This window comes from Musca autumnalis, unplaced genomic scaffold (assembly GCF_047663935.1).
Source record: "Musca autumnalis isolate F117 unplaced genomic scaffold, ASM4766393v1 scaffold_5, whole genome shotgun sequence".
Taxonomy (NCBI): domain Eukaryota; kingdom Metazoa; phylum Arthropoda; class Insecta; order Diptera; family Muscidae; genus Musca; species Musca autumnalis.
In genome coordinates this window covers 83,226,347-83,241,040 of record NW_027412088.1, presented here as the reverse complement: position 1 = coordinate 83,241,040, position 14,694 = coordinate 83,226,347, and the positions used below count along the sequence as shown (strand labels likewise).

Genomic DNA, 14,694 nt, shown 5'->3' with positions numbered 1-14,694 from the left:
ATAATGAAGCTAAAACCTTAAAAATACCGAAAATCGGGAGGTACCGTTCTATGGGGGCTATATCAAAACGTGGACCGATATATCCCATTTTTAATACCAACCATCCTGTAAGTGTTGAAAAAACAATTTTGGTGAGTTGTGGTGTGTTTGTATGACATGCTGCCTTTACCTTTGTTTTTGTGTGTATGTACTTGTGAGACTCTTGTTTTTATTTGTTTCTGTTTTGTTTCATTCTTCTTTCCTTTCCATGTTTGTTATGGTGTTTAATTATTCCTTTTGTTGTGGTGGGTTCTTGTGGCTTTTTGTTTGTCTTTGTTGTCAGCCAATGCAGCAAACCATGTATTGTGTTCATCAATGATTGCAATATTATACGCGACATTTATATCCAAGTTATGCGAAAAGTGTATATAAGAAGTATATGCACTCAAATCAAAAATTTCTGGGCTGGTTTTCTGTATTGACAATACTTTTTGTAAACAAAATTAGATTATGATAGTTCCTACAATCGGTATTGTTAACAATTTTAACAATATTGCGGAAATTCGAAAGTTGTTTTTGTTTTCTATGTTTGGAACAAAAGATGGTATTTTTGGATTTGGATTACAATGTTTGAACAAAACAAATACATTTTTGGAACCAAAACATATATTTTTGTTCCAACAAAAGCGAAAAATATTTTTTCTCTGCGTGTAGAATTTTATGCTGATCAATAATATATATACTTTATTGGGTGTCCGACGAATATTTCGATGTGTTACAAACGGAATGACAAATTTAATTATACCCCCATATGTAGGAGGGTATAAAGATCTATAGCTTTTCTCATAGAAGATCTGTAGGCCACAATATACCTCCCGACCTTAAGCCAAGTCAGCTGCAATATGACATTGTTGGCACCATATCCTGAATACTTCAGCCACCAAAAAGGAATGTACAATTGGGGTCTTAACCCAGCAAACCAAATTTCGTATTTCCGAATCCTCTGAACAGTTTCGGAAGAATCTTACAAATCTTCGTTCGGATTTATAATCCATTATTTAAGGATTTTTTTTTTTGTTTAGTTGTTGTCGAAAAACAAAGCCATTGGCTATAAAATTCGCATATACAATTTTTCAATTTTTTTTAAATATAAATGCAACATATCGCTAATTTACTCAAAGAGTGGCATAACTCAAAAAATGCGTTTTCAGAGTTAGCAATTTCTATTTTTTCTAAGACTTCTACTTTATCTTGTGTCAAATTTTCATGCTGATATCTCTTATACTCATCGAGTTACAGTTCATTTACTACGGGTTTGACATAATTCAACAAAAAAGTTTTTTGTGTTTATGGAGCACTAAAACACTTCAAATCATGCTTGATCTTGCACAGAAATTTAGCACCGATATCTGGCTAGCTTTATGCAAAATATGGTCCAAGTAGTTATTTTTTTTTTTTTTTTTTTTTTTTTTTTTTTTGTGTAATAATCTTTTTTGTGGGGAAGCCAAAAAAGCCGCCATAAAAAATCATTTTCATATGGCAAGAAATGAGGTTTTTCTTTCGTTTTCGGACCGCATTCGGAACGAAATGCCAGAAGAAACATTCGATTTTCTTCCGAAGTTTCGGTCCGAAAACATGTCAACCACTCCATATACTCTAAAGCAGCATCGGAGATTCGGACCGATTTCGGTCCGTTTTCGGACAGTTTGGTTTACTGGGAAGACACACCGTTCGGATACGGTTATAAAAAGAATATATCATATCATGGTCCTAATATGAATCGTGTTGCACTCGTTTATATGAGAGAAGTCTCCCGTGTCCCTTCGGGCATGTTTGTAAAAACACATTTTTTGTTTATTTTGATTTTTTCTCTCACTAAAGCTACGTTCTATAACCCTTTTAATAGTGTTACTTTTAATACATATAGTTCTTCCAGAAAATGGTAGATTAATCAAGCCCAAGGTGAAAAGTCTCTAAGCCACTTCTTCCACCAATTTTCGTAGTATTCTCCATTTGGTTTGATTTATTTTTAGAAACAACCTCCAACAAACAATACGTTTAAAGTCAGCCCCATATAAACCAGGACAGAAATGAGATTGTTTTTCAAGACTTCCTAGCACGGAAGCAGGTGCAGGCAGCATTAGCCTAGAACCCATATCAGTAAGATTTCGCTTTCGTTCCACTGTCAAACCAGGAGATCAACGGATATAAAGTTATGTGTTCCATTATGCAATTATTAAGATCTAAATGGTCTCGATTTTAATGACCATAAATTAGCGCCAATCCCGAAGTCAAATGTATGCAATCTAGGTCATGTAAGATTTCTTATAAAAATAGATAAACCTTAAAGGAGCATTCAGCCCATTTAACCGCATATGTGTGGTTAATGGCAGGATGTTATTATTAATTCGGCAAAAGAATCTAAAACAAGTAAAAAAGTATCAGTCGGCTTTGCCGACAGAGATATACCCTCAGCCTGTGTATATTGAAAGAAATTTTTCCCAAAATCGTATGTATTTAGGGGGTTTTAAAAATTTTGGGCGTTTGAACCGACAAAAATGCTGATTGTGATTAAAGGTCAAAAGTTTTGCTGAGGAGATGCTAAAAATAATGGATCTCCAGCCACTACATATGGTGCCACAGGGGTTTTTACACTCTTCGGGCTGTTTGCTCAAGAAGTATGGACTTGCCCCTGAAAAAAAATTTACCATCGTAATTGAGGCAGCGAATGCAAGTTGCTTCAACAAAAATCAAAGTGATTCCATATCAGGTCTTAAAGTGAACTTATCCGAAATTTTGTGTGAACCTGATCTGTATCTGATAGATATGTATATTAGGATGTGTAAAGTATGGACTAATTCGGCCATTCCCTTCAAGAGTTACCGTGCGAACAATTTTTCCGAACATTTTTGAACTTTTGTGGGGGAGGTACCTAAAGGAGCGGACCGATGTGGCTGATCTTCGAACTTAAACTATGTTTGAACAAAATATTACTAAGGCCATATTTTGGACCGAATCGGCAGATCCGTTCGAGAGTTATCTTGCGCTCCAACCACCTCACAGGATGTCATAGGGGTTTTTTGCAACTTTCATGTTATTTTCTCAGGAAGTATGGACTTGCCCCTGATGAAACTTGTACCGTCGTATGGAGGGCAGTGAATACAAGTTGCTAAAACAAAAATCAAAGCGATTCGAGCGATGGCCCTAAACTGAACTTTTCCGAAATTTTGTGTGGGATATACCCGAAGGAGTGGACCTATTGAGACCATATTGGAACCTCATATTACTCTGGTAGAACGTTTACGCTAGACAAAGTATGGACCAAATCGGTACCTTCCTTCAAGAGTTATCGTGCGCACAAACTTTCCGTACATTTTCGAACATTTGTGGGGGAGGTACAGGAAGGTGTGGACCGATGTAGCTCATCTTCGAACTTGAACTAGGTTAGGTTAGGTTAGGTTAGAGGATGTGCAGCCACTAAATGTGACTGCGCCACTCGGAGACCTTATGGTCCATTGTGATCATCCTTTAGAAAAGTGGAGAGAGATAAGAATAGATAAGAGAGATAGAATAGAAAAAATAGAATAAATAGATAAAAAGGAATAAAAAGAATTAAAAGAACTAAGAAACAGATAAGAAAACAAGGTAGGCAGACTAATCGAAAAGACAAAGCGTTACGCGTTTAGGTTGCGCTGTCCCAGCCACTTTAGATTTTTAACGATGTTGCAGATTACAGTAGGTTCCACAGTTGAGTAGAAGGTTAGAGACGGCGGAAAACGAACACCCACTAGTCTGTGTCGTCTACGAGCCAGAGCTGGACAACGACACAGGAGGTGTTCGATCGACTCCGACTCCTCCTCATCCTCACAGAGTCTGCAGTAGTCATTAACATCCCTATCCCATTTAATGGTAAAGGCCCTGACATAGCAGTGTCCAGTGATGACTCCCGTCGTTACCTTCACTTCCGCTTTGCTCAGGTTCAACAACGAATTCGTTCTTTTGGCTGACAGAGACGGCCATATGGATCTTGCCACAATGCACCTTGGTTCATTGCGCCACAATTCACTGGCTCTTTCGTCAGAGAACGCTTCGACTTTTTGGAAAAAGTGACAGATGGGTGGTTTGATAGAGTCAGTGATAGCTAGATCAGCGGACTGTGATCCTCTTCTAGCTAATTCATCTGCTTTTTCATTACCCTGGTAGTCACGATGTCCAGGTACCCAACATAGCCGAAAGCCGTTAGTTAGCGCATCCAGAGCTGCTCTACACTTGAGGACGACGTCGGATTTGATGTTACAGGATTTGATGGCTTTAAGAGCCGCTTGACTATCCACATAGATAGTCACCGGTTCAAAGATTTCTGCATCCAGACTTTTAATCAATTCCGCCGCCTTCCAAATCGCGAAGATTTCAGCCTGGAACACACTACAGTTGCTGTCTAGCCTGTATGTGCGTTCAAGTGATAGATTTTCACAGTAGACACCGGCACCGGTACCTTCCTCCATCTTGGAGCCGTCTGTATATATAGCCAGACCGCCCAGAGGGGGGTTACTGCGGTTCCAGTCGTCTCTACTAGGTATAATGACTTCTATATCGTCAAATCTCAAGACTGGTGATATATAGTCACTATTTTTGAACTTGAACTAAGTTTGGGCAAAATATTACTAAAGCCAAAATTTGAACCGAATCGGTTCATCCGTTCGAGAGTTATCGTGCGCTCCAGCCAGCAGGACAGACAGACAGACGGACGGACATTGCTAGATCGACTCCAATTTGTCTGAAACACATTTCGTCCAAACATACTTGGGGTCTAAAGCCATTATTTCGATGAGGCACATTTTGCCCGTATGAAAGTGTATATACCCTCGTTAGCATAAATGCTGAGGGTATAAAAAATACATATAATCGCATTTATATCAAATATAAGATTTAAAAACAAATAATGGTTAACCAGATCGCATTTAATTGAAATAAATAAATTGTATTAAAAATAAATATTGGTTAACCAAATTTGCGGAAGAGAGGTCTGAGTCACTTTATATTGACACAAAACATTTGTCATATCTTTTGGGACCCTTACAAATTAATGGCTCAACTCTATAACAAGTATCCACACAGAAGAAACAGTACCCGAGGTATGTTTGTGTCTGTGTGCAGTGGTGGGTGATATGTGGATTGCTTTAGGAAGCAAAAGAAACAACAAATATGCCAAATGATAAAGAAACTATTTTACAATACTTGAATAAGTGCGCTTCTTCCTCTCGCTCCTCCTCGTCATCCTCTGCTTGAGCATAATTTATAACCATTTTAGGAAAGAAGAAATGTGATTCAATATTATCATTTCTTTGTTTGGTTACCACACTAAATAAAGTGTGGGTTACTCATCGTAATTGCGATGATGATGGTGGTGGCAACATCATCATCATCCTGTGTAACAGGTTTTATAGTTGCTTTGGGTTGAGGGAGGGGATAGGAAAAAAAATTGATAACCTTAAAGTGAAATGTTTTATTTGTTTAAAAATAACAAAATGGAAATTTTTAACATAATGCACAATGAGGAGGAATGGGGAATCTAAAGATGTTTTTTGTTTACTTTTTATTGTTGTTAAGTGGAGGAAGAGCAGGTATAAATAATGCCAAAGATAAACAAAAGAAAATTCGAAGAACAAAGGAAATTATTGTTTTCAAGTGCTACAAATTGTATTTCCACCATTTGCAACCAATTAACAAAATGTTAGTCACTAATAGAAACATAAGTCCATGGTGGTTTTCATGTCACAACCATATGTTTTATTATTATTTTTTGTGTTATTAAGTTTTTCTTTAGTAAATCAAAATGTTAGTTTATGTTCATCAAATATGGCATCAATAAACAGGTGTTTCAATTTGTGTTTTTCAATCACGATTTTCAATTCTATTCTGCATTTCAATGAGTATGAAAAATCACCAAAAAATTATTGATTTATCTTGCTGCGATTATGATTTTAACCATATGTGGAATGACAAAAAAAAAAAATAGCTCCATGATCAACTGTCTAAAAGTCACACCATCTAAATATGGTCGAAAACTGTCGTTCGTATAATATTGTGACACAATATTGACATTTCATTTAAACTCAATGTTTGTTTTGTTTTATGTCTATATTTGGAAGATATTAGTCATCATTGTTGGTTGGTTGTAATGTTGAGATTTTGTTATTGGTTTTGTAGTGAATTTATGTTTGTGAAAATGAATCAATTTTGTGAAATTTATGTTGAAAACATGGTGTAGCATGCAAGGCTGGTATAATGAAGGTCGTATATTCAAAACTCCGACAAGACAAAATCATAAAATCATGCACAGTGATTCCGTGTAGCATTTTTTGGTCAAAAGTCTGTAACTTTTGGGCAAATAGAGATGTTTGTAGAATTTTTGCTTCGTTTGACATCCAAATACTATCCAAGCTGAAGAGAGTCTTTCATTATATACAAGCTGAAGGGTGTCTCTATAGACAAGTTGAAAACAGTCTTTATAAACAATCAGGATGGAGTCTTCATAGACGAGCTGAGGGGAGTCTTTATAGACGAGTTGAAAGAGTCTTTATAAACGGTCGGGAAGAAGTCTTCATAGACGAGCTGAACGGAGTCTTTGAAGAAAGTTTATAGACGAGCAGGAGTTAGTTTATTTAGACGAGCTGAAGGAAGTCTTTATAGACGAGCTGAAGGGAGTCTTTATAGACGAGATGAAGGGAGTCTTTATAGACGAGATGAAGGGCATCTTTATAGACAAGCTGAAGGAAGTCTTTATAGACGAGCTGATGGGAGTCTTTATAGACGAGCTGAAGGGAGTCTTTGTAGACGAGCTGAAGGGAGTCTTTATAGACGAGCTGAAGGGAGTCTTTATAGACGAGCTGAAGGGAGTCTTTATAGACCAGCTGAGGGGAGTCTTTATAGATGGGAGTCTTTATAGACCAGCTGAAGGGACTCTTCATATATAAACATGACACCCACAAAAATTCACAATTTTCGCTTAAGTGAAATTTAATGGCTGTTCTAGCGTCGTTTATAAGTTTTTACCGAATGTAGTTCTTGTGGTCCTGCCCAGCAAAATGTTCGATGCCAAAGATGACATTCAATCAAGGGTACAAGTGATCTGGCATGTCATCTTTTTTGCATCTTCATCGATGAATTTTATATGAGCGTGGACCCCAAAAGATTATAGGTATTCATTTTTGGATCCAAAGCATGTCATTTACACCAATGCTTTGACATGTCATTTTCACAAACCCTTTGGCATGTCATTTCCACCAATAAAAAGATCGGATCTTTCACGACTTCATTTGAACCAATGCGAAAGATGACATGAAATCGCGTCATCGCGTGGAACCCCTTAATTCAAATTTTACTGGGTGATTACAACGACGTGCTTCTTTCGATGGCAAGCAAGACCTCTAAAAACCTCTGGAACCAATTGCTAAAGTGGCTGATGAGCCCCAATCCCAAGGCGCACAGTGGTTCAGAATCGTTTTCGTCAAAACTCTGTTACTTTTGAACGGATAAAGATATTAAAAAAAATTTTTGTTCGTCATAATCAGCGTTCCGATACATTAAATGAATTCGAATTAGGTCTAGAAGTTGCAGAGGAATTCAAGGTCAATCTCAAAAAATTGAGTCTTTTTTATATTTTTCATCAAAATGTGGTTGGTTTTGAGTCTTTAGTATGTAGTATTTAAAAAATACAAAAAATTAAAAAAAAAATGGATACAATTTTTTTAAAAAGTTTTAATTTTTTTTTTATTTCAAAAAAATTTAATTTTTTTTATAAATTTCATAAAAATCATGGAACATGGAATGCTCCATGTATTGTATGTATTGATATAGCCAGTAAAGGGTATAACTGGTACCTAACTTCCGGTTTAACACAACACACACAACACTGAGCTGCTTACAAGCGACCAACCGGTGCCCTTTGCGCCGTTGTGAGGTACCAATTGTGTTTAAGTGTTTGTTCCTGTTGGCCAGCTTGGTTTGGTGCGGGACCCATCTAAAATTCCTAATTTTCTATTGCTCAGACAGCTGGTTACCATGCAGACATTACCCGCGATTTGGGTACAATCACAACGACCACGATACTCCCACAAAGGGGCCGACACCTATTACCAGACTAGGACAACAGACCTAAGTCTCTGGTACGACCTCGTTACCAAGAAAACTATTAGCAGTTGGTCCCCAAACATTGCCCGGAATTGTGGCCCTCACCTCACGGTGAATGAAGACGCTCTTGGGAGGATAAGAGGAGATTGCCACTGGCAACCCGATATTTCCCTTGGCTCAGTCCACCTTCCTATCATCGGGTCCGTAAACAGGCCAACCTTCTTTATAACCTTACCATTAACAATCACCGCAGAGAGCTACTCCTCCTAAGAGACTACTCCTCCCCATGATGAAAAGCAGTTTTCCAACTGCAGCACCACAACGATATTACACCCATATCCACACATATCTGTTGAGGACTGAACCAGAACAGGTCGTGCGACCGAACATACATGGTCTTAGATACGGTCGACAGTGCCAAGCTTTAGAAACATTGGATAATCAACTATATGTATGGACTCCAGTTTGTGGAATTCAGAAATAAGAATTCCAAGAAGTAGAGTGAAAATGGAAGTTCCCCAAGGCGGTGTGTGACATCTCCGAAACTTTATGCCTCTACCTTTTTAAAGTGATCGTAATTATTGTGGATGATTGTACGATTTTGGCTTCGGGTCTTGAGATCGATGATATATGTGATAGGATAAATGTCTACATAGATGACTTAATGCAGTTCTAAACAAATTTAATATGAAAATATCCGCCGATAAATCCACTGCCACCCTGTTCACCACCTGGACCGTCGAAATAAGACTCCCCCTGAACATACTGGTCGATGGTGCCCTGATTCCGATCACCAACTACCTCAAGATATTGGGTGTAAAGTTTAATAGATCGAAGTTAAAGCCACAGCTATTTGCGACAGAACGAGTAGTAGTAGTAGTAGTAACAAGGTCCTGAAATCGCTGGCCGGCAGCACTTGGGGTGCTGACAAAGAAAACTTTTTGACCTCTTACAAAGAAATAGGCCGATCTGTGGTAAGCTATGCGGGTGGGCGGTTTAGACCTAAGGTTATACATTGAATTAATGAGACTGTGGTCTGTCCCGTCTTGAAATGTGGATGTCTTGAAGGGTGGCATGTGTTCTGTGTCAAGTCTTCAAGAGGTTTAACACGATTATCGCATTAACGGCTCAAACCATGGTGCACTGGGTCAGCTATATCACCCTCTTTGGAATTACTTAGAGAGCTCCAAGAGGTTGTTTGCCCTCTACAGATCTTCCAGGCCTTTCTCACAGGCACCAATTTTAAGATCCACTGCATGGGGTTTACTTCCCTCTTGCTAAGGGAGATGAGGTCTATGTTTTATTAGAAAAAAAGTCTCGAGCCAGACATCATAGACTTTAAATTCCCCGTGTGTAATGACTTGAGACCTGAACTCAAACCCTGGTATACCATTGCAAAAGAGCAACAATAACATGTGTCAGTCTGCGCCTCTTTGGGATTATTTACAAAACTTCAAGAGCGGAGATGAACACGGAGAGGGTATTACTGTATGTTCGTGTATGGTGAGACTTAATTTAAATTAAAGGCGAGTGCATCAGTGTTGTAGAGTGTGGTTGCCCTCCACAGAGCTTTCAGGTCGATTCCGTAGGCAACACTTTGAAGATTCACTGTATGGATTTTAATTTCCTCTTGGAAAGAAAAAAGTCTCCGGTCAGATTTCGTAGACGACAACGACACGATGACCAGTTTTGGTTCCACCTGTTAGACTGGGTTCCCGGAGATCGTTAAGTCCCTTATTTTGTTACAATAATGCCATTGCTGGATACCAATGCCCAACTAGAAGAACACCGTTTTGAGCAGGGCTGTGTGTCCTAGATATCCTACCTACCTCTTAGTTAATTTAATTTGGAACAAATTTCCTTTACCGACCCTTCGCAGAAAAAATCCAAAAATTTTGTTTTAAATCGCAAGTATTCTTAAGTAGCCGGCCTTCGGCCGGGGATTTAAGACTTTCTCCTATGGACAGGAGCGAATTTCGGCTACTCGAACAAACTTTTTTTAAATCGTAAATTTTTTCCCAAGTAAACAAGGGAATTTTCGGAACTTCGGAGGCCTATATCTCGGTAAGTATACATTTCCCCAACAAAAGAAATACATTGTTGGAATCGGCATGCAAAGCACTATCTGTGGTAATTTTTTTCATAATTTTCTGCGGTGGGTCGGTAAAGGAAAGATATGCCTTTAATTTCTAAGGGGGGGAGCAGAGAATGTGTTCTACAATGCGGGATCAAAGACCAAATTGCTCGAAACCTTTTTGCAACCGAGACCCAGTTGATGTCGAGACATTTATCAGAACCATCGATCTATAGATAGAACGACTGAGAAGTACCCCTAATGTGTTGATAATTCATTGCCAATTATGTTGTCAGGTGGGGTTTGGGCCCCCACTCTAAGAGGTTCTCTACCTAGAAAATGAAATGTCCTTTCTTTTTTTGGTAAATAAAACTACCCAAATGACAAAGTATTTTCAATTCTGGGTCTCAGATGTCAACTGGAACCGGTTTGCAAAAGGTTTCAAACAATCTGACCTTTGATACCACATTGTGCAACCCATTCCCTGTTCCCTCCCTTGACAAGATAAGAAATTAAAATCACTATGGAAAATGTTACAGAGGTGTTGACTAAGAGGTCCTCTATTTAGCTCCAAAAGGGTGTGCGGAGAAAGTTGTGAAATACTGAATTATTCCCAAAATACCAATCATTGATTAGTCATTATTTCATTTTTTTATGGGAGGAGGGCTGAATGAAACTAACCAAATAACAAGGTTTTTTCAATTCTGAGAAGATTTCTTTGTCAATAAAATAATCCATGGTGCTAGCCTCTGTCCATGATAAAATTATTTTACTTGTAGTGGTTGGATGGATGGTTGGTTGGTTGTTTGTTTGGTTATGATTATATTTGTTTGACTCGTTGGTCGTCGTCGTTTGGTTGGTTGTGAGTCACACATACCCAAAAGAAGAAAAGACACTCTCAACATCTGGGTAAGTATCCCCACAACAAAATCCCCCAAAAAATAAAAGACTTCGTTGTCGTTTCAAAGAAAGTAAAGCCCAGCCAAAAGACAAGAAAATAACGAAACTCCAGCGTACAGAGTTCTTGTGTGGTTAGGTGTTTATGCTTGTTTATGCTGGGGCGGGCGGCTAGTTAGTCAGTCAGCCAGCCAGAGAGTCAGAGATAACCGGTTATGTATTTTGAAAAAAGTTAAATTTTTAAACATAACAGACAATATAGCACAACACTACTCTATCGAAGCAATAGCAACGCACTCACGAGTCACAAGCAAAGGTAGGCAGCTAGCCAGCCACCTCATCACAGTGACAGGGCCAAAGCGACCAGGTAAAAAATAATAAAAAAAAGAACAAGAAAATGTGTGAGATGACAGCATAAAACCAGAACAACAACAAAATCATGGTAAATGTTGTTGTTTTTTTAAAGAAATGTGGCTTAAAATTGTCGAAAGATGGAATATCGAGAGAGAGGGAGGGCGGGGTAGATGAAAGAACACCACTATATTTAAAAGCTTAAAAAACCCTCTAAACAATAACAAAATCTTGTTAAACATTTTGTAGAATTAAAATAACATTTTTTAAGCTTTGCTTTGATACTGACCTGATTTTCATGAGGCACCCACACCAAGCGTTTTTGTGTCCATTCAGCCTGTGTGGTCGGATCGTTGAATTGATTACGTTCCACCGAAAGATATTTCAATTCGGGATCGTTGCGATCAACTTCTTGATCAGCCATGGTAGATGAGAAGTTGTTTTTTGGGGGGTCTCTGGTTTCGTTAAATCGGAAATTTGTTGGATTTGCTGTTGGCAAATTGGTTTCAAATAATTTTTGGAATTTGTTTAGGTTTTAGATTTTTGTTTTGTTTAATTTAAGACACAATGACGACGCTCACACAACACAATTAAAAAAAACACTTAATTTTTGATATTCGTTTTGAATTGATTTTTAATTGATTGTAAGGTTAAAAAAACTATGTTTTATATAAAAAAAATTCGTTGTCTAATCTAAACTCTAAAATAAAAATAAATAAAAATTATTATTTTGCTGTTTGAAAAGGTGTGACAAGATACTTTGTTGTTGTTGTTGGTTTCACACAAAACACTCCAATTACTGGCGGCCGCCGTTCCCAAAGAAAATGTCAGTCGGCTATGAAAGGAGAGTAATGTCCCAATGAAAACCGGGTCCTTGCAGGAATGCAAGAGAGTTCTGTTAACAATTAAAAGAGAACAAGGCTCTCTTTAATTCCTGCAAAGAAGAAAACCATCTGACATTTCTTCACAATGACGGCGAGACGATGATGTTGCTGTTTGATGGATGGAGATTGTTGCAGCTGTCAATTGTTGGCAATTTTTTGTTTGTTAATCCATAAATCGGACCCAATTTATGATCCATCAATTGTTTTCTTTCTTATTAGAATTTAATTTTCACTCAATCCAAGTTAGTTGTCACTTTTATTTTCTCCCGACTTATTGACACATTTATTATATGCATTCAATTCATTTATGCTTGCCTTTTTAACACAAATCAAATAAAAATAATAAAAATATGTGGTTGGTTTTTTCTTCTTCTTTCTTTTTAAGAAATATAAATTTTAACAAACGAAAATAAATTATTCACACAATCCGGTAAATCCAATTTGAGCGACTGTCTTGTCACTCTGCACTTTTAAGACTGATTGAGCACAACGGTTTCAAGTAAGAGTATTTTTGAATTGAGCAAGGCCAACACTCAGCACAACAACAACAGCAACAATCAATGCAAAAATGATTTTTTTTTAATGTTTTTCTTTTTTTGAGTGTGTCTGTTTTATGCGGCACAAAAAAATCTTCGTTAAGTTTTGTCGGTTCGTCGTATGGAGCGTGCAAACAAATGCCTTTGTCGTGTGTGTGTGTTTGTGTCTGCACAAAACCAGCCGTCCTTTTAATCCACTCTTTATTTTACCACAAGCCCATATATTTGTTTAAATAAAATGTCAGACATTTAGTTTATAAAAGACTTAACATTTCAAACTAATCATTTTCACAACTTCTCCAAAAAATTCTTTATCTCGTCGTTTGCCTTTCTCCCGTTTGCCGAAATGACTTGATGACTAAACTTCTTGTAAGCCACCACACACAACACAACAAACACATTAAAAAAACACCGCTAATAAATTATGTTTTTCAGTTTCATTTTTATTAAATTGTTTTTATGACAAATTTCAATTCTTATTTCATTGTCATGTCTCTAAATTTGTTCAATTTTATTCACCCTTTTTCTTGTTAATCGCTTCAAAAAATGCACAAAAATTCTACTCTATGACTGACAATTCGGCACTATTCTGCTGGGCGGGTTTCGTTAAATTTGTGCATCTTCTATTCACCATAGCTAAACGTAAGTTTGACGTATGGCAGTATCAATTTTATAGGTTATACGCCATGCTTTTGTCAAAAGTGCAGTAAAATTGATATATGTTGTTATTTAAATGTATTTTAAATAGAAAATATCTTAATAATAAATAATCTCATTAATTCTTAAGTGATATCAATGAAAATTCACATTTTCGTGAATAATTTTTATTTGCAAGCCATAACGTAAAGCGTATTTCTTTTAGAAAACCATCCGGCCAACTGAATATTGACATATCAAAAGCCGGCCATGGTTGTATTTATTGACAACTGTAATTTAAATTTTTTGGACCGTTATGCTTCATTTACATTTACGAAATCCACTCGATTTGAACTGTCAATTCCTTTGTGTATACGTCAAATGAAAACTCATCTGAAATCAATTGGATTTCTTTTGAAGTTTAATCAATGGAATTGACAGTTGAAATCGAGTGGATTTCGTAAATGTAAATCAAGCATTATAATTACGTTTAAGGCCAGAACAGAATCAATCGTCGCTTGCTTTGCTTGCTTCCCCATATGTCAAATTATAAAGGAATGCCAGAGCCTCTTTGCAAATCCCCCAGCGTTCCCCTTTAGGAGACTCTGGCATTCCTTTATAATTTGGCATTTGGAAAGCAAGCAAAGCAAGCGACGATTGATTCTGTTCTGGCCTTTAGCTTTAAGAAATTCCCTTTATACCCCGGTTACACATAACCCAATTAACCCAGTGGGTTTGGATTTCAAATGCCATTTCCTTTGCGCAAACTTCAAATAAATCCACTCGAAGTGGGTTAACCCGGCAAAAAACTCTAGTGTTAAGGCCTGCGTACATAAGCTGCCTTGCCTGCTTACCTTGCTTGCTTCTGATAAAAGAATAAAAAAGAAAAGGGCAACCCAGTTCGAAATTTGCTCGGCCTTCTTTATTCTTTTATTTTTATTATGTCAGAAATGAAGCAGGAAAGCAAGGCAATCAGGCAGAGCAGCTTATGTACGCAGGCCTTAACAGTACTATTAATTTCAAATATCTATTCCATAGCGTATTTTTTGCAAAGTTGCAGCAGTGGGATACACCTACAACAAATGGTCTGTTCCAGTACTGCAAGAATCTACTAATTTTTACTATTTGTTTCGATAACATAAAGGAAAAAATGTTATCGTAGTAAAAAATAGTAGCTTCTTGCAGGTTCTGGAACAGACCAAAT

General features: G+C 37.3%; 1 protein-coding gene across 15 annotated transcripts in view; it reads right to left on the bottom strand.

Annotated features, from left to right (window-relative positions):
- Window positions 1-13,475, bottom strand: part of zip (myosin heavy chain 10) — a 155,612-nt gene extending 142,137 nt beyond the window's left edge. For 5 of the 15 annotated variants that reach the window (XR_012408558.1, XM_073957058.1, XM_073957065.1 and 2 more), the window contains exons 1-2: window positions 13,374-13,475; window positions 11,724-12,134 (exon numbers count right to left, since the gene is read on the bottom strand). Coding sequence is in view for 14 of the 15 variants with exons in the window: in XM_073957058.1 (XP_073813159.1) it covers window positions 11,724-11,858 (135 nt within the window). In the remaining variant the exon portion in view is untranslated. Of the gene's footprint in view, window positions 1-11,723; window positions 12,135-12,633 lie in introns of all 15 variants that reach the window. The other 10 variants (XM_073957064.1, XM_073957060.1, XM_073957068.1 and 7 more) reach the window with 7 other exon arrangements.
- Window positions 13,476-14,694: the final 1,219 nt, after the last annotated feature.